Below are 24525 nucleotides of genomic sequence, written 5' to 3'. Positions count from 1 at the left end.
TCTTTATTGTTAGCAGCCTTTATTGTTAGCAGTGGAGGTAGAATACTAGTTATGCACAGCTATGTATACCACAGAGGATGTCAGTGAATATAAATCCACAAATTAATCTGTGGCTACAAACCACCAAAGGATACAGAGCTAGATTCACTGGCTCCTGTGGCACAAAGTGGCCAGAGAGTGCTGGTAGAGAATTACTCTTGCATAGGGAGACCCTCTGGTGGCAGAAATCTGGCAGAGGTGTCTCTGCTTGCTTCTGCACCAGCCTCTTCCCACACCTAACATAAGGAAAGGAGAGAGGCTTACTGGGGGCGTGATGTGGACAGCAGGGGTTGTGGTGAAGCAGAGCTCTTCTACTTCTGATCCTTCACTGGTGTAAGACCTTACACTAGTGGTGGAAGTCAGCACTGCCCACCCCTTCCTGTTCTAACTTCCACCAGGCAACCAAGGATCAGGGAGCTATAATTGGCTTCCCATGGCTGCTACTCTTCACTACATCTGAGCACAGCTTGGATGTAGTAGAGAATCAGAGCCACAGTGTTTAAATTCTCCCTATCATCATGGATGATGATACAGAAATTAAGATGTCAGCTAGTTGTGTTTATCATAAACACATAGTAACCTTACATGGAGGATACCCCAGAGAGCACAATATTGGGGAAATAATTAAAGTTGCGGAGGAACCTTAATTTTATTTAAAAAAATTTTTTTTAAAGAAGTTAGTATATCTAAATTTCAATCGTACTCCTCCCACCCATCCCCAAGATATAGGTATTAATTTTAGCGTTAACTCCAATGTAATGAAGTTTTTTGCCTGGGAGTACTTAATATCCTTCTTTTTACACCCCAGCTCCAAAATCCTCTCCAAGGGATGGAGTCTACAGATAATTGTATTCTCTTGAGCCGAGTAAAGATTTGATCTACAGTTCAGTATTCTGCAAGTTCTCTCAATACACATTGGATCTTCTGTGACATTTAAGGGACAATAACCAAGTACTAATTTCTCAGTTTACCTAATATTCTCAGGCTACCCTTATGTACTGAAGTATTATTCAAGGTGCGGTAGCACCCATCATACTAAACACTTTCCAAATACAGAAGAAGTCACAGCTCAACATTCGGTTTTAGGCCCTGATCCTACAAAAGCTTATTTACATGTTGAACTTTACTCACATGCTTAACTTTACTTACAGTAAATAGTCCCACTACTCACTATAAGTAAAGTTAAGCATGTGAGTAAAGTTTTGCCTAAATGTGGCCGTAATCATTTAGAATATAAAAAGCCATCCCTGTGGGTTACCAATGCTTTATATTCCTTCTTCACAGTAGCTCTATCAGAAAGAAGTCTGAAGGTCTCCCTTTTCCTGATCAGCCATGCCAAGTTAGCATAAAGTCTCATAGGTCTAACTGAAGTTGAAGTTAAAGTTGTCTCTGACTTCATTTCCATGTAGACTTAGGACTTAGACTTGGTTTTGGTTAGGAGACTTAAAACACAAAATCTAAGATCTGAGACTCTAATGCTAGGACTGGACTGCAGAACTGAGACAGGATAGTGCTGAATGCACCAGAACACCGTAGCACATCCCATTTCTATCCCTACTCCATGTTCAAATCTTTGTATACTGCTAAAAAGAAGTTAGTTACCTCCAGGGGTCTCTCCTCTTACACAGCAGATTTAACAACTGGGAACAAAAGGGTTGCTTCCTCAGCATGTAGTCTGAAAAATAATATACAAAAATTATGATTTGCCCATTCTAGAAAAGAAAGTAACATTTAAGCAGTTCACGGTGGGGCCTTGGGGAAGGGGGTGGAATTGGGGCAGGACGGAGCAAAAGCGGGGTCCCCGCACTTTCCTGACACATACCACCCCTTACCCCCTGCTGTGAGCTGCTCAGGGCAGGGGGCTGGGAGCACCCCCACGACCCCAGCCCACACCCTTAGCCCCCTACCCTGACTCCTGTACCCCCCTCACACTCCCAGCCCTGACTCCTGCACCCCTCTCACACCCCCCGAGCCCCCTGCCCTCCCTGGCTCCTGCACCCTACAACACCCCTTAGCCCCCTACCCATCCTGACTCCTGCACCCCCCACATCCCCACCTGCACCCCTCGCACGAAACGGGAGCTGCCCCAGGTAAGCGCTCCACTTCCCAACCCCCTGCCCCAGCCCTGAGCCCCGTCCCCTACCCTAATTCCTGGCCAGACTCTGCATCCCAACCCTCAGCCTGCTCCTGCACTCTAACTTCCTCCCAGTCCCTGTATCCCCAACCCCGAGCCCCCTCCTGCACCCTAAGTCCTGGCCAGACCCCACATCCTAATGTTTTTTTAAATAAAGCTCTCTTATCCAAAGCGCTTTACAATAGTTATCTAATGGTACAAACAATATTTGGAAAGATCATTAAGTGGTCTGCCGAGACCCTCAGCAATTTTCAAGTGGTCTGTGGAAAAATAAGTTAGACTGTAAAAAACAATCAAGGTACCTCACTTTATTTTCATTTATTTCCTATTACTTATAGGAGGAGGATGAAGGAAAAAAAGAATGAAAAATGGGGGCAGAGGGAGATAAGAGAGAATGTTCTTTTTCTTGGGTGGGTCCCAAGGAGGGGCCCCAAAAATGAAGCTGAGCACAGGGCCCCACTAACTCTAAATCCACCACTGAAGAGAGGTCATATGAGTTGTGGCCATGGTCACAAAAGGAGTCACTTTCAGTGTTGAGATTAGAACATAAAATGTCCTCGCTTCCAGTGCTGTGCTCAGACCAAGTTTTCTGGTAAAGAAACCCAGGTCTACCAGAAGTCAAAGGAAAACATCAGGGAACAGAAAACAGCTCAGGAGCACATTTCGGTACAAAATGCTCCCAAAAATTGGCAAAGAAAAACAGTTTAAATTTAAAGGAACACTGTCAAATCAATGTAGGTATTGTATACACAATAATCAAACAAAATGTTTCTCTTTTCGATCCAAACACTACAATATACCGGTATTGTTGGGGACACTGGGGCATGGCCACTAGGTAACTCGAGGGGATGGAAGACCACGAGTGTCAATGAAGCCCCCTCACACTAGGCCCAGGTGTCCTTGGCCCCCCTCCCCCGCCTGGAGGCACTCGCAGCAGCTATGCGTACTAGGCCCAAGTGTCCTTGACCCCCCCGCCTGGAGACACTCGCAGCAGTTATGCTGAGGATCTGCAACAATATGTTGCAGAGTCAAACTGCCTGAAACTAAACAAGGCCAAACAGGGCAAATATGGAAAAACCATGCTGAATAAAGCAGCTTTATGTATGGTTTAACAGATAATACAGAGAACAAGGGAACTAACTGGAAACTGGATTGACTGGCTATATGGATACTTAGGGCAGCTTGCTATTAAATAAATATGCTAAAAAAAAAAAATGTATAAAAACCTGTGTAACTTCCTGCTCTGTGTGCAGGATTTGAGATTCTATTCTCCCTGTACCTTGTTTGCAGCTGCAAATAAACTTTTCTGCTTCTCCACCCCGTTGTGATTATTGGGTGACGCACACTGGGTAATGAACCCCTGCTGTTGTTTTGCCTCTCGGCACTGGGTGCCGGCAACAGCATTGTATAAAAAGGAGGACATGAAATGGATTAGTAACGAACTATAAACAAAAGTGAAATGGTCTAAGATCAATGTAGTGCAAGAAGTAAACCAGATACACAGTGAAAAGTAAGTTACACTTTTAATATTCCTCCAGTGTTAGTAACCTGAGATGTTAATAGTTACACAAGTAACACCATCTGTTTTTTAAAAATATCCAAATTTTAATCAGACAGTGCCCCTTTAAAAAACCTTAGCTCCCGAGCCATGATTTCCCATTTTTAATGCAGTTCTATTAGCCTTTACACAATACCTGCCATGGCAAATCAACTTTCAACTTGTATAATGGCAACTATTTGTAGCCCATGTAATATCATCAAATACTACTTGGTGGATTTGTTACCATGTTCTGTGAACACGTAATGGTAACAAAAACACTAACCGGACTCAGTTTTACTAGCAAATTCAAGTCAGCTGAATACTTCTAAATTCATTTTGGTGAGTTGCTCAAGGATGTTCTAACTCAAGAACATCATATCTATAATTCTCAGAAGTAAAAATCAAACCTTTCACACTAATATGAAATGTAGTAACTCCAAGATGAGGAATTTTATTCATATTATTTTGTGGCATTAACAATTTTATACTATTGCAGGTTGAAAAGATTGGTTGCTATATTCTAGTTCTGTCCCAAAATACGTTTCAGTTAGACAGTGGAACAAGTAGTTACCCACCCTGGAGAAGCCAAACTCACATCTGCTCAAAAGACAGCTCACATACTGAATCTGACCCACAGTGTCATGAAAGGCAGCTTGCTGACATCATAGACTTTTTTTTTTATTCTTTCCACTGACACATGAACACTCCACTGTGGAAAGATACAGACCAAAAGATTTTGTTACAGATGAATTCAATAGGACACCAGATCCTTACACTGAAAACTGCTGTTCTTCCTTCCTGCTACAGAGGAACGTATGATCAGCAACTACTCCTCCAACATGTCAGTCTTCGGCAGCATGAATATATGCAATCCTATTGCTGAAGAATACATTTTACAGCTACCACACTTTATACCAGAGCCAGTCCTCAGGCTATTAGTTCTATGCATCATTTGCTCTTCCTCGGTGACTTGCTGGTAATAATGAATATTATCTAAAGCTCAAACATAGGAAGAGAGCACAAGCATCAGAAAAGCTTTTAGATTGCAACAATCCTGAACTCTGACATGACTGCACACTACTTTCTTATCCAGGTACTTGATTAGGCAAAACTTTCAAGGGTTGGGGAGGTTTTTGAAGGAGGGGATGGAGGATGGGAGAGAGAGCGAGAGAGCACATGTTATAGAAGAAAAGATTTTTAAAAATGCAGAAGTCTGAAACATTGTGGGTATTTTATAAAAAAATTTTAAAAACAAAGTGAAGTCGTTCACCCCCTAGCTGTTATCTTTCACCTTTTCTTTTCTATCCACCGTTGTTCTGCCTTCTTCTCATATCCATCTCCCTCTCCTCTTATGGGAATTTTCTTTTACTAGTCACATCTCCATTGGTCTTTAATAGAAAATGGGCTTCTAGTGCAGTGTCTCATGACTTTTCTCCATGTCCTATTAAAACAACATTAAGATGCTTGTCTTCAATAAAAAGAAAAGAAAAAGGAAAGTGGATTCTAAAGGCTGGAGTATTCTGTAATAAATGGGAGGAAAACTGTTGCTTCATCAGTCACAATAGCAGAGGACTGTGCTCAATATGTCCTAAAAATGTGACAGTACCTAATGGAATATAACTTAGAACTGCGTAAAGAAATAAAGACTGAAGGCAACTTCCAGGAGTAATCAGGACAAGGTAAAGGATTTAATAAAGTACAACTGATGTGCCTGCCAACAGTTATTTACTGAACGCCAGAAACAATAGTTGTCTTTGCGGCCATAAGAAGCAAACTGACTCAATGTGGTAAAAAAAGTGTTTGTTTTAGCCTAGCATTGAATAAAAGGCTGAAGTCAACATTTACTGCATTTTCACTGCAGAAAGTATTGTCTGGAAAAAACAGTCAGAATGAGAAATGCAATAGCTGTTTACATTAGAACAGTCACATTTGTTCTCATAAAGAAAACAACTAAAGTATTCAGGCGATTACTGCACAAAATAGGTACACAATATGGAGGCCTTCTGTATTACATAGAAGGTTCATGGCTGAGTGCTGGCCATGTTCCCTGGAGCATGCACTCTCTAGTTGGAAATCATGGGCATCACCTGCACAATGTACCATCTTGCCTTGAACAGCGGGCATCCCAAACACACTCCCAATAGTGCATTGGGAACATACTGCACCTGAATAAACTATGACTCAGTCTTGTAAGGTGAGAAGCATATCCTGCATGGTGCTGAACTCCCATGAAGGTCAATGGGAGTTGAGGATGCACAGCACCTATGCAGGATCAGGCCCCTAATGCGCTACAGGACCAGCACTTCAAATACTAAATAAATAAATGTCTTTGTCCATTTCAGAACCAGCTAAAAGCTATGAACAATAAATTATTGCCATCTCTTAAAATAATCAGGGATAATTCCCTACATTTTGGGATTAGCCTGGGTTATTTATATTTCAATATGCTTCCCTGCAAAGCTTGACACACTTGTACAATTTAAATGTGCAATCAAAAAAAAAAAAAACAGATTAATTGTCAGCCCTGAAACAAGCAGAGAACAACAAACATTCTGTATAAAGGATTTTTCCTCCTCCAGTACGGTAGATGCTCTAGAACAGGAACACAAACTGTCTTTGGTCTTAAAACCTTAGAATTTATTAGACATATTCACTAAAAAAGATTTTTGCTTCTTCTGAAAGGCTTGTCTAAATCAGTATTCCCAGTCTTTTCAGATAATTGTATGAGTTTAACTGTACCAGTCAGTGCCTGCTGCCTCTTGTTCAACTGGGCATAGATTACTAATAAATAATAATAATGAATCCTCCTTTACACTTTACAGCATTTTCTATTCTCCAAGAACTACACAAACATTAAATAATTTTCAGAACACCCCCATCAAGTAAGCAAGTATTCTCATCTGCATATTATAGATCAGGAAAAAAGAGGCACAAAAAAAACAGAGGGACTCGCCTAGGGTCACACAATAAGCAGAGCCAGGATTAGAACCCAGGAATTTCCGGCTCCCTGTTTTGTGTTCAAACTGCGATGTCTCAAAATCACAGGATTGGGATTTTCAGAAACACAAACTTCACAGCAAGTGGCTTGGAAAGGAGATAGCAGCCTGCACCAAGTGCAGCACAGGGACATATCATTAAGATAGGGGTAGTGGAAAGCTAAGCGTACCAGCAGGGCTACCACGTCTAAGATATTTACGCAGTCCCATGGCCGGACACCACTTTGTTAGCACGTCACTAACTTTACACTGTAATGTCCTTGCGCCAGGATGCAGCACCCCAAAGGCAGAACCATGTTTGCTCAGACTGGGAAAGGACACGGGGGTCACCCCTCAGAAGTGAGGAGGATCCCACAAACACCAGGCTGGGCTTCAGAGGGGTTAGCCGTGTTAGTCTGAGTCCTCCTGGCACCTTAGAGACTAACACATTTATCTGGGCATAAGCTTTCGAGGGCTAAAGTGGGGGACAGCCCACGAAAGCTGAAGAAACGGGTTAGCCTCGACGGTGCCACAAGGGCTCCTGGTGGCTTTTAAGCGGGATGGGCAGCTCCTCTTCATACCTCGGCACGAAGGGGCTGGCGTGTGGCAGCCCCGGTCCCAGTGCCTGCTTGGGCCGGGGGCGCGACGGGCACAGGGAAGGCCGCTCCTGCTGTTTCCCCTTTCTCACACCCCAGGGCAGCTGTGTCTCCCCCCATCCTCCGGTACAAACATGCCCCGGGGGGCAGCCCGCCCCTGGGGAGGGGGGCGGCGACTCCTACCTGCTGCTTATCGCCTGCTGCCAGCACAGCTGGAAGGAGCTCCGCACACCTCCCTCCCCCCACCGGGGAAAAGACTCAGCCTCTGCCCCGGCAGAAGTGAAGGAGCTGGGGGCGCCCCACGCAGGCCGGCCCGCAAAGCCCTTTCCGCTTCCCTCCGGCCTTCCAGGTCGGGGTGAGCCGCCAGGAGCGGCTAGGCCGCAGGTTGCCCCGGCAACTGGCCGATTTGAATATGCTCATTAAATATTCATGACCTCCAGTCACTTGACCCAGCCCCTCCCTCCAGGCCCCGCCGGCGCGCGCTGGCCCCTGCCAGCTCCTTGGGCCATGCCGCTAGCAGCCTTCCGCCTAGAGAACATGCTCCCCGCGCTTGTCTCCTCCCCAGCCCCAGACTGGCGCTCCCCAGGGGAATAATGGACTAGCCCCCCCCCCGCCTTTACCTACCCATCCCTGCCCATGTACCCACCTCTCCCTCTCCTCACTTTCCAGCCCCGTCTAGGGCCCCTCCCCCCCACTTCTGCCTAGCCACCTCCACGCAATTCCCCACCCTCCTCCTTGTTGGTCCAGCCAGCATCTACCTCTTCAACACACCTTGCCAGCCCCCTCAGTCTTCCCCTCTCTTCTGGTCTTCTCCATCTGCGCATGCCCACTGCCCCCATCTCTGCATTATTCCCCTATCAAGTCCTTTCAGACCCAGCCTCCCCATATCCATTCCCACCCCCAGCCTTGCTAAGGCCTCCTCCAGCTCCATTCCCCACCAGACATACATGCGCACATACCCAAGCTCCAGCTCCCTCTTTACCACCCCGCCCAGTCCCCTTCTGCCTCTCCCTGCATCAGTTTATGCAGGCCCTAGCCTTACTATGGTAACCTTTTGTTCCCAGCTCCCACACACCCTTCTGCTTATTGCCTCATCCAGCCCCTTTGTTTCTGCCTTGACTAGCTTCCCCCTCCAATATACACTCCCCTGCTTTTGCACGCCCCGCTGTTTAGAGCCCTTTGTGTGAGGTCTCTCACAGATGTGAGAGGAGTGAGCCAGACTTTGCATGGGGCCACATTGTTTTTCCCCTCCCTCAATTCCCAGCTTCTTCCATTCCCCTCCCTGACCTGCCAACCAGTGCAGTGCTATAACAGCCCGTGCCAGCCACCATCTCTGCCAGCCAGCCGGGAGCAGCTAGACAGGAGGAGAAGCAGCTGGCCTAGCTGCTTTACAGGTACCACAGCAACTCTGAGACCAGGAAGAGACTCTGCATGAGGAATCCCTGCTGTCCCATTGCTGCCTGCTGTACTGGTGACTGACACCTCACCAGGGCTGCGGGCAGGCATGACACTTATGCATCTGGAGCCCTGTCACCCCTAATGCCTGACACTTGCAGCACTGCACATACCATACAGACCCCCAGCCTCCTCATTACAGCTGTGACTGGTCCCTACACCTACAAACATATACACACCCTCCTCACCGTGGATCTAATTCCCTCACCTCTGTGTCCCCATCCTCACACCCACATGCCTCATTAGAAACCTGTCTGATCCTGTGCCTACATGCAAAGCTTCCTCATTGTGGCTCTGTTCACCCCTCCCCATCTCTGTATCCCCATACCCACACCCAGTCGTCCTCACTACGGCCCAGTCCAGTACTCCCCACTGCCACATACCCTCCCCATCACACATGCACATATACAACCTCCTCACTGTGGCTCCATCCAGTGCCCCCACTTCTGTGTACCCACTCCACACACTTTACAAAGGACCCATCTCCTGCCCACCACCTCTGTGTATATTCTCCACACATCCAGCCCCTTCATTACAGCCCCGTCTGATTCCCCCTATTTCAGCTTACTCTCGCCTCACTCATACACACCCTCCTCTCACTACAGCTGCATCTAGTCCCCTCACCTCTGTGTACTCATCCTGTACAATCAGCCATCTCATTCCTCTCCACTTCTATATGTACACCCCTCTAAGTACTCAGACCCAGTTGCTTCAGTATGGCTTCATCTGGCCTCCCCTGCCTCCGCATACTCACTCAATTGCCTCAGTAGGATCTCACCCAGCCTCCCCTCCACTTCTTTGGACCTAACCCCACCGCTCTCCTACATGTTCCCAGCTTCAACAGGGCCCAGCACAGTTCTCCCCTCACATCTCCTTTTAACTCCACCCAGGCCTAAAATATATCACAAAAAAAGTTATGAAATATTTAAGGTTGCTATACACATAGTATGCCTGACACAAACCCACAAAAGCAAGGAAATGAAAAGTTAAGCCATATCACAGTATTTATCCTCTACTTCACCCAGAGGAAGGCACTCTACCATTGCATGCCACAGATCACTCATCACAGTCTTAACTCTGCCCCCATAGGGATGCCAGCCTTCCAGCACCCCCTTTACCAAAGCACCCCACAAACTATTCCTTAGCTTTCCCTTTTCCACCCTCCTTTATTATTATTTGTATTACAGGACCACATAAAGCCCCAACCTGTTCCATTGTGCCAGGCACTGTAAAAGCGCATAAGTAAGAGACAGTCCCCACTCTGGAAAGCTTGCAATCTAAACAGACAAAATGGAAAAGAGAAGGAGGGGAAACAGAAAGGCAAATTGACTCATGTTAATAATAAAGCTAGGAATAGACCCCAGGTCTCCTGAGTCCTAGTTCAGTACCCTCCCACTTGGACTACACTACTTCGGCCTGTCCCTTGCTATCAGTTGTGGAAGTCTGGCATGCTTAAAAGGTGAAGTTTGGCAAAGGGTGTACTGGAGAGTGGGTATCCATAGTGAGGGAGAGTTAAGGTTGCGGTGTGTGACTTTTGTGTACAGTAGTTGTGGTAGTGGTATGCTTCATCAGAGAATTGTCCTTACCAGAGAGCGAGGGTGGGAACATAATCGAATCCAATCTTTTACTCAAGATCATAAAAAATCTGCTCCTCACAATAAAACAGCACTGTTGGTGTTGGAATTAACCCTCACACTCAATATAAACAAACAAACAAACATGCAGTGCAGGTAGTGACACCTGTACTTAAGGTTGCTTGATGCTTCCCATTATAAAATCTTTTTTTCAGTTGCTTATAACTTTGCCAAATTTAAATTGCTTGAGCTGAAATTTTCCATGGCAGGTCTTTGCTTCAGACTGAGGTTTTGGGGAAAGTTTCAGCTAAACCAGTTCATCTGTTTCTCAGAACAAGGTTAGGGAAAAACAGATTATTTTGCTGATTGTAAAAAAGTACATATAACCATTTCCTTGGGAAGCTAGCACCTTCATACCTTGGAGCAAGGACTTGAAATTTGGCAGGAGGATTGCCTTTGTGTTATAGATGTGCTTATTGCTCTTCCCATGAAACTATGCCCAAATTTGGTCAAATTATAAGGTTCTGAAAAATCATAGTTCACACATGCTCAGTAGATACTTGCTACTGCTAAATTCTCCTGCCCCTCACAGCTCCTGTGTGTGACCGGACTGTGCATGCATCATCCCTACTGATCAAATGAGCGTGATCCCGCTCAGGGCTACAGAGGCTGAGCAGAACTTTCCCTGCTATTGCTCCTCCAGTCTATAGAGGCCACTACGGCAACACGAACCAGAACCGGCAGCAGGGTTACTAGCTCTCCTGTGCTCCCGATTCTTGCCATGCTGGTGCCCAAGCATCCAGGAGAAGGAAAAGGAAACAAAGTGCCTGACTCAGATGCAGAGAGGTGAAGACTGAGGGAAAATGGGGGAAGGGAGAATAGGAGCCTGGGGGTGGAGGGTTAGGAGGTGGGAGTAGGAAGGGGGCAGGAGCAGAGGGAGACAGAAGAGGAGGTGCCATAAGAACAGGGTTGGAAGAAGGTTGTGGTGAGAACATTGGCAGAAGCAAGGGATAAGGGCTGGAGCAAAGGGAGGGACACAGAGGAAGGAAACAAGGAAAGCAGGCACAGGACTGGAGCAGAGTGGGGACGGGCAGGATTAGAGTGGGGAGTAATGAACAGGAGCTGGCAGGGGGTAGGTGGATAGCAGCAGAAGAGGAGAGGTTACTGGGGGACAGGGGAAGAAGTGTCCAAATAACCACTACAGATCACTCCTTTGAAGAACGTAGAATGGAACCTATTATTCCTGAGTCCCACATTCCTTTGCTGTAAGCTGTGAAACTCACTGGCAAAGTTTGTGTTTCCATACCCTTCTAGTTTTGATTTCCTCATCACTGTAGCATCTGACTGCTTCACAAACATTAATACATTTATCTTCACACTGCCCCTGGGAGGGAAAGTGGCATTATTCTGATTGTAGAGATGGAAAACTAAGGAATAACGCCATTAATGTCAAAAGTGTCCACTAATTTGGGGTACCCAATTTGAGACACTATGGCCTGATTTAAAAAAAAAAAACCCTGAGAATTTTATAGCACTTTATTTGTTCAGGGCAGAGCTCCCATTGACTTCAGTTGCTGCAGTGAGGGCTCAGCACTTCATCACCTCACGGTTTCAAATTGGGCATCCAGAAAATGAGAATCACACAGTAGTGGCCAACTGTTGAAAAGTCTGGCAGAGGTGACTTGCCCCAGCATCACAAAGGAACTCTGTGGGGGCAGAGTATCATCATTTATGTACACTCCAGTCTATTCCATGCAATGTTGCTCTGGAATACGCATATTCAGTTCTCCATCTGAAATATACACAGATGTGATCATTTTTGAATTTTTAAAATTAAATACACCTATTAAATTCTATTTAGAGCTACAAGAGCAGATTTAAAGGTGTGTTGAAGCTGCTGAGTGTCAATAACTCCATTCACTGGTTTCTTTGCATGGAATGGAAGCTAAGGTTGGTGTCAGAACTCTTTGTATAACATAACTTGTGATTTCCAGTGGTTTAAAACGATGTATCTAAAGCAACTTTTTCTTTGGAATAACAGTTACCAAGCTTGATGCTCTATTCAGAGCAAGACAAGTAGGAGGGCCAGTAACGGGCTAGTTACTTGGAGCTCCTTGATTTTTGTGCCAGCCTTAACCCAATGTCATTTAGCACTATGCCACATCCACCATACTGCTGCAAGTGTGTTAGAGCTTAACCACTGCTGATGGCTCTTGGATACAGTATTGCAAAGAAAACACCGCAGTGCTCTTAAAAAAATAAACCTTAGACATTAGATCAGGAAATGAGGCATCTTCTGGGCCTGATGGTCAATCAGCATCAGAAAATATCACTCAGGGCCTGATCTTTCACAGTGTGGAGCACTCTCACTCCCACAGGTGTCAATGCAAGCTGTCAGTCCACTTTCACAGGAAGGAAGGCCGTGGGAGGTAGCATGCTTCGGGAAAGTAGTATGATTCAGTGGAAACAACACTGGATTGGGCGTCTGCAGATGGGAGTATTTTCCGCAACTCTGGCAGACCTGCTGTATGACTTAGGGCAAGTCACCTCTCAATGCCTCAGTTTCCAAGATGTAAATTGGGGGAAATGATACTCTCCGATAGGCTAAGTGTATGTATATGTATTTGGTAATATTAACCATTTCCCTCCTTCCGTTGGAATTAAGCTTATGATTACTCCAGTCTGAACTACTTTTTTAAACAATTCAAGGAGAAAATGCATCTTTCCATAAGCAAGTAAGATGAAATCTGGCACAATCTCAGAGTAAATACAGGAGCTTTGTGCCTGAACTGCGCAGAGTTAATGTAATGGCTCTGGGGATGGAGCCAGAACAAAGCTAAGATCAGGAAGAAAACTGTAAATTAAAAACTACAGTACTGATGTGATCCCTCTCCAGGAACTATCTTATACATATAAAACCATAGAGAGGAGAAAAAGGTCTGACTTCACTCTTGAGCTACCAATTTTCTTATACTTGGAATATATAAAATAAACAGTTTATGAAATTATATGGAAATTCTAGTCCTGATTCCAATCTCACTTACACTAGTAGAACTCCACTGATTTAGAGAGAGTTACTGTGGATTCATACTGGTGGTAAATTAAGTTAACGAGAGCTGTGGGTGCTCACCCACTCTGCAAACCAAGCCTAGAATGCCTCAGATTGGACATGCTTAGCCCTTGGAGTCATGCCCTGTCTACTTATGTATTTAAATGAATATATGGCCTTCATCACCTTAGAATCTGAGCACCTCACAGTCATGAATGGATTTGATTTGATTTATTATTAATTGATTTTGTAATTTGTATTACAGTAGCTCTTAGAGCAGAGGTGGGCAAACTATGGCCCGCGGGCCACATCCAGCCCGCGGGACCGTCCTGCCTGGCCCCTGAGCTCCTGGCTGGGGAGGCTAGCCCCTGGCCCCTCCCCTGCTGTCCCCCCTCCCCCACGGATGGCTCCAGCCGGGTGGCGGGGCTGCGAGCTCCTGCTGCTCTGAGTGGCATGGTAAGGGGGCAGGGGAGGAGGGGTGTTGGATAAGGGACAGAGGGTCCCGGGGGGCAGTCAGGGGACAGGGAGTGGTTGGATGGGGCAAAGGTTCTGGGGGACGTGGTCAAGGGATGGGTGGGGGGGTTGGACAGGGCGTGGGAGTCCCAGGGGGCCTGTCAGGAGGCGTGGGTGTGAATATGGGTTGCGGGGGCAGTCAGGGGACAGGGAGCGGGGGGGGGGGGTTGGATAGGGGGTGGGGTCCTGGGGGGGGTGGTTTGGGGCAGGGGGTCCTGGGAAGGGGAGGTCAGGGGACAAGGAGCAGGGGGGGTTGGATGCGTCGGTGGTTCTGAGGGGGGCAGTCAGGGGGCAGGAAGTGGGAGGGGGCGGATGGGGGTGGGGGCCAGGCTGTTTGGAGAGGCACAGCCTTCTCTACCGAGCCCTCCATACAGTTTTGCACCCCGATGTGGCCACAAGTACTCCTTTTCTTTTTGCGGATACCGACTAACACGGCTGGTACTCTGAAAGGTAAAAGACAGTCTCTCTTCCCCACAGAGTTTATAATCTAGATCGGTGTTTTTCAAACTGTGGTCTGTGGACTCCTGGGTGTCCACAGACTATGCCTAAGGGGTCCGTGAAAGGTTCTTGTTACCATAGAAAAGTGGTTCTCAACCAGTGGTCCGTGGACCCCTGGGGGCAGACTATGTCTAAGATTTCCAAAGGGGTCTGCACCTCCATTCAAAATTTTTTAGGGGTCTGCAAATGAAAAAAGGTTGAAAACCACTGATCAAAGACAAGAAAGACAAAGAAATAACTGCAATCTTCATTTTACCGAGGGGTACTAAGGAAAGGGTAGATTGTCCAAAATCACAAAGGAAGTAAGGAATTGAACCCTAAAACCTCATTCCCAGCCCCTGAGCCACTAGATCATCCTCTGTTCTTCAGCAGTGCTTTCTTTTTTGTGTCACATAAGTGGGGTATTTGATTTCTTTTGTAATTTCTGTAGCAATGATGATTTGATCACTGTCTTGGCAGCTAATTTTGCACAGGCCCCTTTAAAGAGAAACTTGTAATTGGCCCAGAGAAAACTTTATTTCAAGTCTATGTAACTACCTCATAAACCTGTTATCTTTAATATGGTTGAAGTCATTGTGCCCAGTTGATGACATCACAATAATTTCCATAGAAACAGATGTTAAAAGCATAGGACTTCTTCACAGTCAGATAAAGTAGAAGGAGAAACTGAAGATATGAGGGAGAAAGCACTTATTGAAAGAGCTAAAGGAAGATAGGAAAACATGTGATCAATGAGTTTATTTTGTTGCAACTGTTCCTTGTTTTCAAGCTGGACCCAATGTGAGAATCCAATTTAAATCACTTTCCCTGATACACTGAATCAGGGCATTTGTTTTAGCTTTTGAGAAGAGCATATTTGAATTTGTAAATTGTAGTATGAATGGAAAATTTTGTCAGGAAACATACAGCGTATTGTACAAAGTCTTCGTCTTTCAGGCCGAGCTGGGCCTGGGAAAACTTGCAATAAGGGTTTCAAGGATATTTTTAATCCAATTTGGAGTGGTGGAAATATTCATCTCTTCCTGTCCCTGCTCCTTCAAACAAATAAACCAAGACATTAGTTTGTTGAAGCAACCCAGAAATACTGTTCAGAGTCAAGAAGCAAACAAGTACTTTCCAGAGGCTACATTGGGGCCAGACCTACAGATTAGTTCCTGCCCTCTCACTGTTATGTAGTTTGACAAGGGAAATGTAAACCCATACTTGACTCTGTGGGAATGCAATCAGATTATCTGGGTACTAACAACAAAACAAAACAGGAAAAGATATCCACTCAAAGTAATGGTTCTAACAGCAAAGCTAATCTGTATGATCGGTTTAACACCTCAGGCACTGATCTGGGCAGATCTCCTTAGCTAAAGCAGGGCTGAGCCTTCTGACTACTTAGATAGGAGATCCCCAAGGAAAATCCACTCACTTCAGAAAGTGGTGTTGGTGACTCAGTAGGTGGCACTCTTCGCTCAGTCAGTTTCAACGAATGCACCAGCCTAGTGTTAGGGATGCTGTGAGCTAAAGGTCCCATCTTTCAGGGAAGATGTAAAACCAAAGGCCTGTAGTCAATAAAGAATCCCCTGGCTCTTTTTGGAGTTCGGGAGTTATAGCTCAGTTGCAGATTTCACCTTAGATAATAATTCTACCTCCCTCAACTGCTCTTTAATGGGTATGATTTTGTTTTTCACTTGTATACTGTTGCTGTCTGCTGCTAAACAGCTGGTGTATTCCATCCCAGAAGTGACAGCATTTCATTGGTGGTTGAAGTGATTCTTTAGTGTGAAAGACATATTGTACAATAAAGGCAAGAAACTGTATTATGTTAAGTGTGACCCATTGATTTTGGAAAACCTTTTAATTTCTAAAGGCCTCCCTCCCACATCTGCCTTGAATTGAATTAATAGTTTCAATACCAAAATAACTTTTGCTGGGTCTTTTTCTCCCTTCCTATTTATACAGGAAGAGAGGAACATTCTATAGCTGGGAAGTTATTGAACATTGAGATCCAATGTCAGCTAGTTTAGAAGGGGAAATTTCCCTGGTTATATCTTCTCCATCTCCCAAATAAATCACTGGAATCAGGGGAAATGTCAGTACACAAACTAAGGCTTTGGAGGAAAGTCAGATTCGGTGTGGTTCCTCAGAAACTCACAGTAGATGGGAGATATCCTCTTTACCCCCTGAAAATCATCAGCTTGTGTTATTTTTCATCAGTACACCTACATTTTCAGATTCCCATTAAACTAAACCATTTCCTGTGTGCAAAGCCCAAATATGCTGTATTTGCACGAGTGCTTCCCAGGGGAATGGAATCCTCTCCCAAGCTCAGGAGCACCTCTAGAACTGCTCTGCAGCCATCATTATGATCACTGTGCCTCCCACCCCACACAGAGAGGTTTGCTAAGAGGAACTGCAGATCCTGAAACTATATTTATTATTGTGGTAGTGCCTAGGAGTCTTAATCAGGGCCCTACCATGCTAGGTGCTGTACAAATGTATATCAAAAGATAGTCCCTGCCCTGAAGAATTTACAGTCTAAGTAAATTGTAAGAAAATGTAACTAGTGAAGATGCAGGCATTTTTTAAAAGAACTCTTTGGTATGAACTGTAGCATAAGTCCCTGTAGGACACAGAAGTCATCGTGGTGATGCTATTTATAATTTACACCTGGTTCATGCTCTAGGTGGTCCCTTGCCCCCTTCTGGGATAAATTCTATTGTTGATGATTGAATTACAACTTTGTTTTCAACATTAACCAAGAAAAAAAGTAAATTGCTTTTGAAAGGGAGTTAGGGTCACTGACCATACCTTGTTTTCCCGTCATTTTCAGGAGAATCACTTGTTCTCTGCAATGCAGAGGAACTTTATGACATCACAGCCTTTGTAGTTCTGGCATCACACTCTTTCCATAAGAACTTGTTTTGCCAAGCATGCATTAGCTGTGAAATTAACCCCCTGCCTATATGTAGGGCCTGATTCTCCAACGCTCTGACCCATGTGTCATCATTTACATCAGGGCAAAGTAAATGTAAAATGCTACCAGATCAGAAAGACAGCATTTTACATTCCCTTTTCACCAATGTAATTGACAACAGATGGAGAACAGAGCAATGGAGAATCAAGTCCTGATTTTTAGCCAACAGTGCAGACCCCTAGTGTACACCCAATTTACACCAGTGCAGCACAGTTTGCATGGATGTAGCTTACCCCACATTACACTGCACCCATATAAATCACGTTTACACTAGGGCTGTCAATTAATTGCAGTTAACTCACATGATTAACTCAAAACAGATTAACTCGATTAAAAAAATTAATCGTGATTAATTGCAGTTTTAATCGCACTGTTAAACAATAATAGAATACCAATTTAAATTTATTACAAATATTTTTGGATCTTTTCTATATTTTCAAATATATTTCAATTACAACACAGAATACAAAGTGTACAGTGCTTACTTTATATTATTATTTTTGAATACAAATATTTGCACTGTAGAAGAGAAAAGAAATAGTATTTTTCAATTCACCTTATCCAAGTACTGTAGTGGAATCTCTTTAACATGAAAATGCAACTTACAAATGTAGATTTTTTTTTTTTACATAACCTCTCTCAAAAATGAAACAACGTAAAACTTTAGAGCCTACAAGTCCACTCAGTCCTCCTTCTTGGTCAGCCAATCACTAGGAGAAACAAGTTTGTTTACATTTATGGGAGATAATACTGCCCACTTCTTATTTACAAGTTCTCCTGAAAATGAGAACAGGCGTTCCCATGGCACTTTTGTAGCCAGCGTTCCAAGGTATTTACGTTTCAGACATGCTAAGCATTTGTATGCCCCTTCATGCTTCAACCATCATTCCAGATGACATGCTTCGATGCTGATGACACTTATTAAAAACATTTAATTACATTTGTGACTGAACTCCTTGAGGGAGAATTCTATGTCTCCTGCTCCGTGGTTTTACCTGCATTCTGCCATATATTTCATGTTATGGCAATCTTGGATGATGACCCAGCATATGTTGTTTGATTTAAGAACACTTTCATTGCAGATCTGACAAAACTCAAAGAAGGTACCAATATGAGATTTCTAGAGAAAGCTACAGCACTCGACCCAAGGTTTAAGACTCTGAAGTGCCTTCCAAAATCTGAGAGGGATGAGGTGTGGCACATACTGTCCAAAGTCTTAAAAGAGCAACACTCCGATTCAGAAACTATAGAACCCGAACCACCAAAAAAGAAAATCAACCTTGTGTTGGTGGCATCTAACTCAGATGATGAAAAATGAACATGTGTCAATGCTTTGGGTCATTATCGAGCAGAACCCGTCATTAGCATGGAAGCTTAGAGATTGGCTGAACAAGAAGTACGATTGAGGGGACTTGTAGGCTCTATTTTTTTTTTTTTAACATAACTGCACTGAAAAATAAAACAATCTACATTTGTATGTTGCACTTTCACAATAAAGAGATTGCACTATAGTACTTGTATGAGGTGAACTGAAAAATACTATTTCTTTTGTTTATCTTTTTACAGTCAAATATTTGTAATAAAACTAATAAAGTGAGCACTGTACATTTTGTATTCTGTGTTGTAATTGAAATCAATATATTTGAAATGTAGAAAAATCCAAAATATTTAAATAAATAATATTCTATTATTGTTTAACAGTGCGATTAAAATTGTGATTAATCGCAATTTTTTTGATCGCTTGACAGTCCTAGTTTACACTAATGCTTTGCACCAGGGCCATCGCTATTACACTGGTTGATAAAATCCCAGTATAGACAAGGGCTGAGAGTGGGAGTTAATTTCTCAGTTAGTGTTTGTCCTCAAGCAAAGGAAATGGGCTTTATGGAAGGAATTCTGTGGCAGTTTGGGGGGAAGAAATCTATCCTCCAGCTGATGGTGCATACAGTTCTGATGTTTTCTGTGGACTATCTTCCAGGACTTAGACTGGACCAGAGGCCGCATACCCTGTACACCTCTACTCAAGGGTTTGGTGGCAACTGGATCTATGTTATCATGGTCCTAGTGACCATGTCCCCGGGACCTCTGCCTTCCCAGACTCTCTGTTCTGGGTTTTGCAGAGCTGAACAGAACCTAAATCCAACATGTGGAGTTCATAGCTCTCTGTGCGTCAGGACCATAGTGGTTCCTCTGCCTTGGAGGCTTTCCACAACTCCTATACCCGTGGGTGAATTTCACTCTACGTAAACTACTAGAAACTTCATCTGAGCTTGTTCTTTGTACCCTGGGCTGGCCTTACCATGAGGCGAACTGAGGTGGCCGCCTCAGGTGCCAGACTGTGGGGGGGCTCCGCTAGGACCCAGAGTGTAGAAAACTGTGTCTGCTGCTGGCGCATGTGGATTCTCTCTGCTCTAGATGCACAGAGAGGGTGGAGTGCTGTGCTGGAAGAAGGAGGGCACAAGAGACATAACAGGCAGGCAGGAGAAAAGGTGAGAGGGAATAACAGAAAGCAGCAGGAGCTACAGGGAGAGAGAGGAGAGGAGGAGGAGGAGGAGGAGGAGCCTCTTCTGTACCTCTCTAGCACCCCCAGGAGCCTGGACTGATTAACACGTGCTTTTCAGGGAGCTTCTTGTTTTCTGCTGCTTCCCTGAACCCACTTGAGGAGAACAGGCAGTCAACTGAAGTAGTAGGAGCCAGTTAGGCCCTTAAGAAGCTGATATCTTCCCTCACTCAGGCCCTGCTACCAGCCAGCTTATTTGTCTCCTTCAACTGAGTGTTGAGAGCTACTGTAGCTGGCACAGAACAGCAGCCATGAGTGAAAGAAGAAAATGCCCCTCTGGGGCAGCATTCAGAAAAAGAAAGCAAGCAAAGGAAGCATTTCTATCTAAGCAGGAAGGCGCTCTCCTGAGATACATAGACACAAATGTCCATGGTGAGCCTTCCGGCCCCAGTGAGGATGTGAGTGGTGAGGAGATGCCTGATCTTCCAGTTAGTCAAAGTGCAGGTGACCTGGCAGCTACTGCAGCATCCATATCTCCATCTCAAATGGACGTAACAATGCATATTCCTGAAGAAAAGTGTAGATCAGAGAAGAGCGTGGTGGAGGCGCAAGAAACAGCTGCTGCTGAGTTTAGTTCCTTAAGTCTAGATGATCCAGGACTGTGGACCCACTTGAGCAGTAGCCTGAGGGACTTCCTTGTACTGCATGGGCCACAGCAAGTGAAAAACTTCATGTTCCCCAAAGACAATGAAAATAGAAGTTTCCATCCAACACATTACTGGCGTGAAATCCCCAATGGTGATAAAGTGGAGAGGCCACGGCTTATGTACTCAAAAACCCAGAATGCTGCATACTGTTTTTGTTGCAAACTCTTCCAGTCTAATGTTCCAGCCACATTGGGTTCTACAGGAACAAAGGACTGGAAAAATCTGGCTAGAAATCTGGCATGCCATGAGAAAGCAGCAAATCACCAGAGAGTATTCCATAGGTGGAAAGAGCTTGAGATGAGACTAAGGTTAAAGGACACCATAGATGATCAGCATCAAGAGAAGATTGCATCAGAGTCTCTTTACTGATTAACTCCCATTAAGAACTCCTGGTAAATGACTGTGGAAAATATGCTTATTATTGTAGTATGCTTGGTGTAACAGGTTGCCTGGTACATGCAATGAAAATAGGATCATTAAATTTAGCAAGTGAAAAATCTCATTTGTGACTAATTCAATTCTCCTGCAAGGGCAGGAGTCTCCTAAGAGTGGATACATATCATACAAATACACCTTCATGTTTGTAATCTTATGCACAAATTACTTCCTCATCATTTACACTGTAACCGTCAAGGGAATATGTTCAGTGAATATCTCTGAGTACTTGCAAACATAGCTTTGTGATATAGCAGGTTTTTGCTCATGCAGGCATCTTAACCTGCTCAGAAAACAGAAGTGGCTTGCAAACACAGCACCCTGAGGGTTTCTGTGTTATGTTCTGAATCTTTGTTGCTGTGTGTAATATGCAGTGTGAAGTGAAATCCTAGGGATCAAAAAGTTATAAGAACATCTGCAGACACAGGAATTGTTAAACTGTGATGAAGTAGGCTGCCCCCTAGAGTAGGAAGAAAGAACAGACAGTGTTTCATGCTAGGAGTCTCAGATGGTTTGAGCGAGATGGCTGGGAACTCAAGAGTTACGAAAGGCAATCTGATTGTCTGAAAAGGAGATAATGACTTGCACGAGGGATAGTGAAAGAGTCCTATATCTGGATGGCAGTAAAATGAGGGAAAGTAGATAAAAGCATGAATTAAACATAAGGAATGTTTCAACCACTGCCTCTGAAATGCCAGAGGTAAGGAAAGAGCTTAGAGTAGAAACAGACTCCGACTTGGACACGATGGAAGCCGAATACCTAAAACTCAAACTCCTTTCATCCAGGAAATGCTTAAGAGTGTTTATGCAGGAACTTTATATTATCTTACCTCCTGGAGTGTGGTATCTGCTTAAGCATGATATTTTAAAATACTTTTTGCATACTTGAGACATGCAATATATAACTGAGTGCAAACATTTAGATCTCAGTTCTGCCCTTTGATAGTTGCCTGCATATCAATGAACAGCTTGTGACATTAGCAGCTAGTAGATGCTTCTGCAAGCCTGTATATAAAGGTGTATTAAAGCGTAGTCCAGCTTCCGCAGTCATTACTTATGGCATTATGGATTATGCTGTTTGCTAGACTAAACAGTTTTCTGTCATGGCATGACTAAGAATAAAGTGGCTTTAGGATCTGGAAAAGTCAAGGATAAAATAGCTCAGAGGAACTGTAATCTTGAGATAGGGAGCTGGCTTTTCACTGCTAGATCAAGGCCAACTGAGAGTGAATGCAGTTTATTGACATGAGAGAAATTTGTATTTTCTGCTCTCAGAGCCTGATCCAGAACCCATTGTACTCAGCAGGAGCTATTCCAGGGTCAGTGGACTTTGGCTCATGTCCTTACCTCTTTGTGGTGTTAAGGTACTAGATTGCATTAAATAACTGTTCTCTTAGCCTACAGCTGATCCCTCCTGCCCAAGATTGCACTGCATGGACAGTGTGGTGTGTGGAAAGCACGTACTGCTACTGTCCATGCTGTATCTGTTCTATGGAGAGGAGTCACCAGGCCATGCTTCTTCCCAGCCCCAGAATATGCACTGCCACACCCAGTCTTTGGCAAGGAGGTTCATTTTCCTAGCCAAGGTTGGCAAGCAAACAGGAAAACTGTCTTTTAACTTCTTTCTTAGCCTCAGGCCCATCCTTCCCTGGGGTCTCTGGCACTCCTGTTCCTGGCAGCCTCCCAGTTTCAGTTAGCTCCGCTCCCTTCCTGGAGCGGCAGCTCCTGGGCGGCTTCTCTGAGCCCCTGTGCCAGGGGCCCACCACAGGAGCTAACTCCACTCCAGTGTGGCTTTCCCTCTCCAGGGCACAGCCAGTCTCAGTCCATCCCCCACACTGCAGTGCTGCCCAGTGCTCTTTAATTGGCTGGATTGGACTCACCTGCTCTGGGCTGGGACACTGGGCTTAGTCTATCCACAGGGACCAGCTACCCTGTGACAAGAGGACTTGTCTAGGTTTATCATTGTAACACCTTCTACAAATCCTAAATTTGCTTAAAACATATTCATAAAGAGAAAAGGAGTACTTGTGGCACCTTACTTGTGGCACCTTGATGCATCCGATGAAGTGAGCTGTAGCTCATGAAAGCTCATGCTCAAATAAATTGGTTAGTCTCTAAGGTGCCACAAGTACTCCTTTTCTTTTTGCGAATACAGACTAACACGGCTGCTACTCTGAAACCTGTCATATTCATAAAGATTTGTCACAAGGAGTCTTGGTGGATGGGATGTGGGTGCTAGGTGCAAGGAGAAATCTGTCAGCTGACCTATTCAGTCAGTGACTTAAGGTAAATCCTTAATTTATATCTTTATCTCTGATATATTGTGTGTGCAGCTATAAACAGATACACAAACATGCCCTGATTATCGTAGGAGTGGGATATAAAATAAGAATCTATACAGAGGGGATGTATAGATATACTGATATTTATATAAATGTACATAATTCCATATGGTGGAATATGTGGTAATAATATCCATGTGATCAGTTCCTGTGTTTCTGCAGCTATGTAATAAACTGCACCACCCTGGTGATAAACCAATGTGATGCTTCCCAAGGGTACCTAGGGCTGTAAGGCATCTTACCACCACCTGTCCTTAGCTTGCTTGTGCCTATTGTGGATCAGCTCCCTGAAACCACCAGCTTCCGGCAACACACGCCCTGCCTTCCAGGCCTCTGCAGGCTACCTCTCCAGTACCTCTCTGTACAGGTAGTGATGGGCACACACCACACACCAACAAATGTTCCCTGTTGTGTCCAGCCCCTTATCCACTGAACGCTCACAGAATTACCAGGCTTGCTGGTCCCAAAGGAACAGTCTACTGCAGTGTATTAGATATACCTTAGAACACAGCTCTGCTGAACACACAGCACTTTGATATATTTATAATGAAAATGAGAATAGGAAAACAGGGATAAGTTTATTATCAAAGAACAGAGATTCAAGTGATAGTGAATAAGAATATTGGAAATAAATGGTTACATGTACAACAAAACCATAACATGCGCTCTAAAACTTAAACTTAATTAACAGGATAACTTCTTTAGAAAGGAGGTTTTCTTCACCCAAAATATTTCCAGCATATTTCAGCCATGTTAGGCTGTGATCCTCCTTTAATGAAACAAGCCGCACTGCCGCTTGCTGCCTCCGTGAAAGATACAGCCTTAGGGCTGGTCGGCACTGCAAAGTGAGGTCAGGTTAACTACATTGCTCAGGGCTGAGAAAAAATGCATGCAAAGTAATTAAGCTGACATAAGCCCCAGTGATGTAGACGCTGCTAGGTCAATGGAAGAATTCTTCCATTAACCTAGCTACTGCCGGTTGGAGGGATGGATTTACTATAGCAATGGAAGAACCCCTTCTTTCGTGGCAGTATGCATCTACGTTACAGTGGCGCAGCTGCAGCTGTGTTGTTGTAGTACTTCTGGTGAAGACGTATCCTTATGCCAGGTCTACATTATAATCTTACTTCGGTAAAACTACATCACTCAGGGGTGTGAAAAACCATACTCCTGAGCGCTGCAGTTTTCTTGACCTAACCCCCG

General features: G+C 44.5%; 1 protein-coding gene across 10 annotated transcripts in view; it reads right to left on the bottom strand.

Annotated features, from left to right (window-relative positions):
- The window catches only part of LRRC56 (leucine rich repeat containing 56), a 133235-nt gene that overhangs the window by 92249 nt on the left and 16461 nt on the right, over positions 1-24525 (bottom strand). For 3 of the 10 annotated variants that reach the window (XM_084630427.1, XM_084630431.1, XM_084630433.1), the window contains exons 1-2: positions 7468-7676; positions 1642-1714 (exon numbers count right to left, since the gene is read on the bottom strand). In XM_084630427.1, the coding sequence (XP_084486553.1) occupies positions 1642-1709 (68 nt within the window). In that variant the 5' untranslated portion in view covers positions 1710-1714; positions 7468-7676. Of the gene's footprint in view, positions 1-1641; positions 1715-4288; positions 4423-4487; positions 4646-5004; positions 5155-7467; positions 7677-24525 lie in introns of those variants that run through there. The other 7 variants (XM_084630423.1, XM_084630430.1, XM_084630428.1 and 4 more) reach the window with 5 other exon arrangements.

The sequence above is a fragment of the Lepidochelys olivacea genome (genome assembly GCF_965140295.1).
Source record: "Lepidochelys olivacea isolate rLepOli2 genome assembly, chromosome: 6".
NCBI lineage: Eukaryota > Metazoa > Chordata > Testudines > Cheloniidae > Lepidochelys > Lepidochelys olivacea.
Note: the sequence above shows the minus strand (reverse complement) of the source record. Positions and strands in the feature narration are given on the sequence as shown.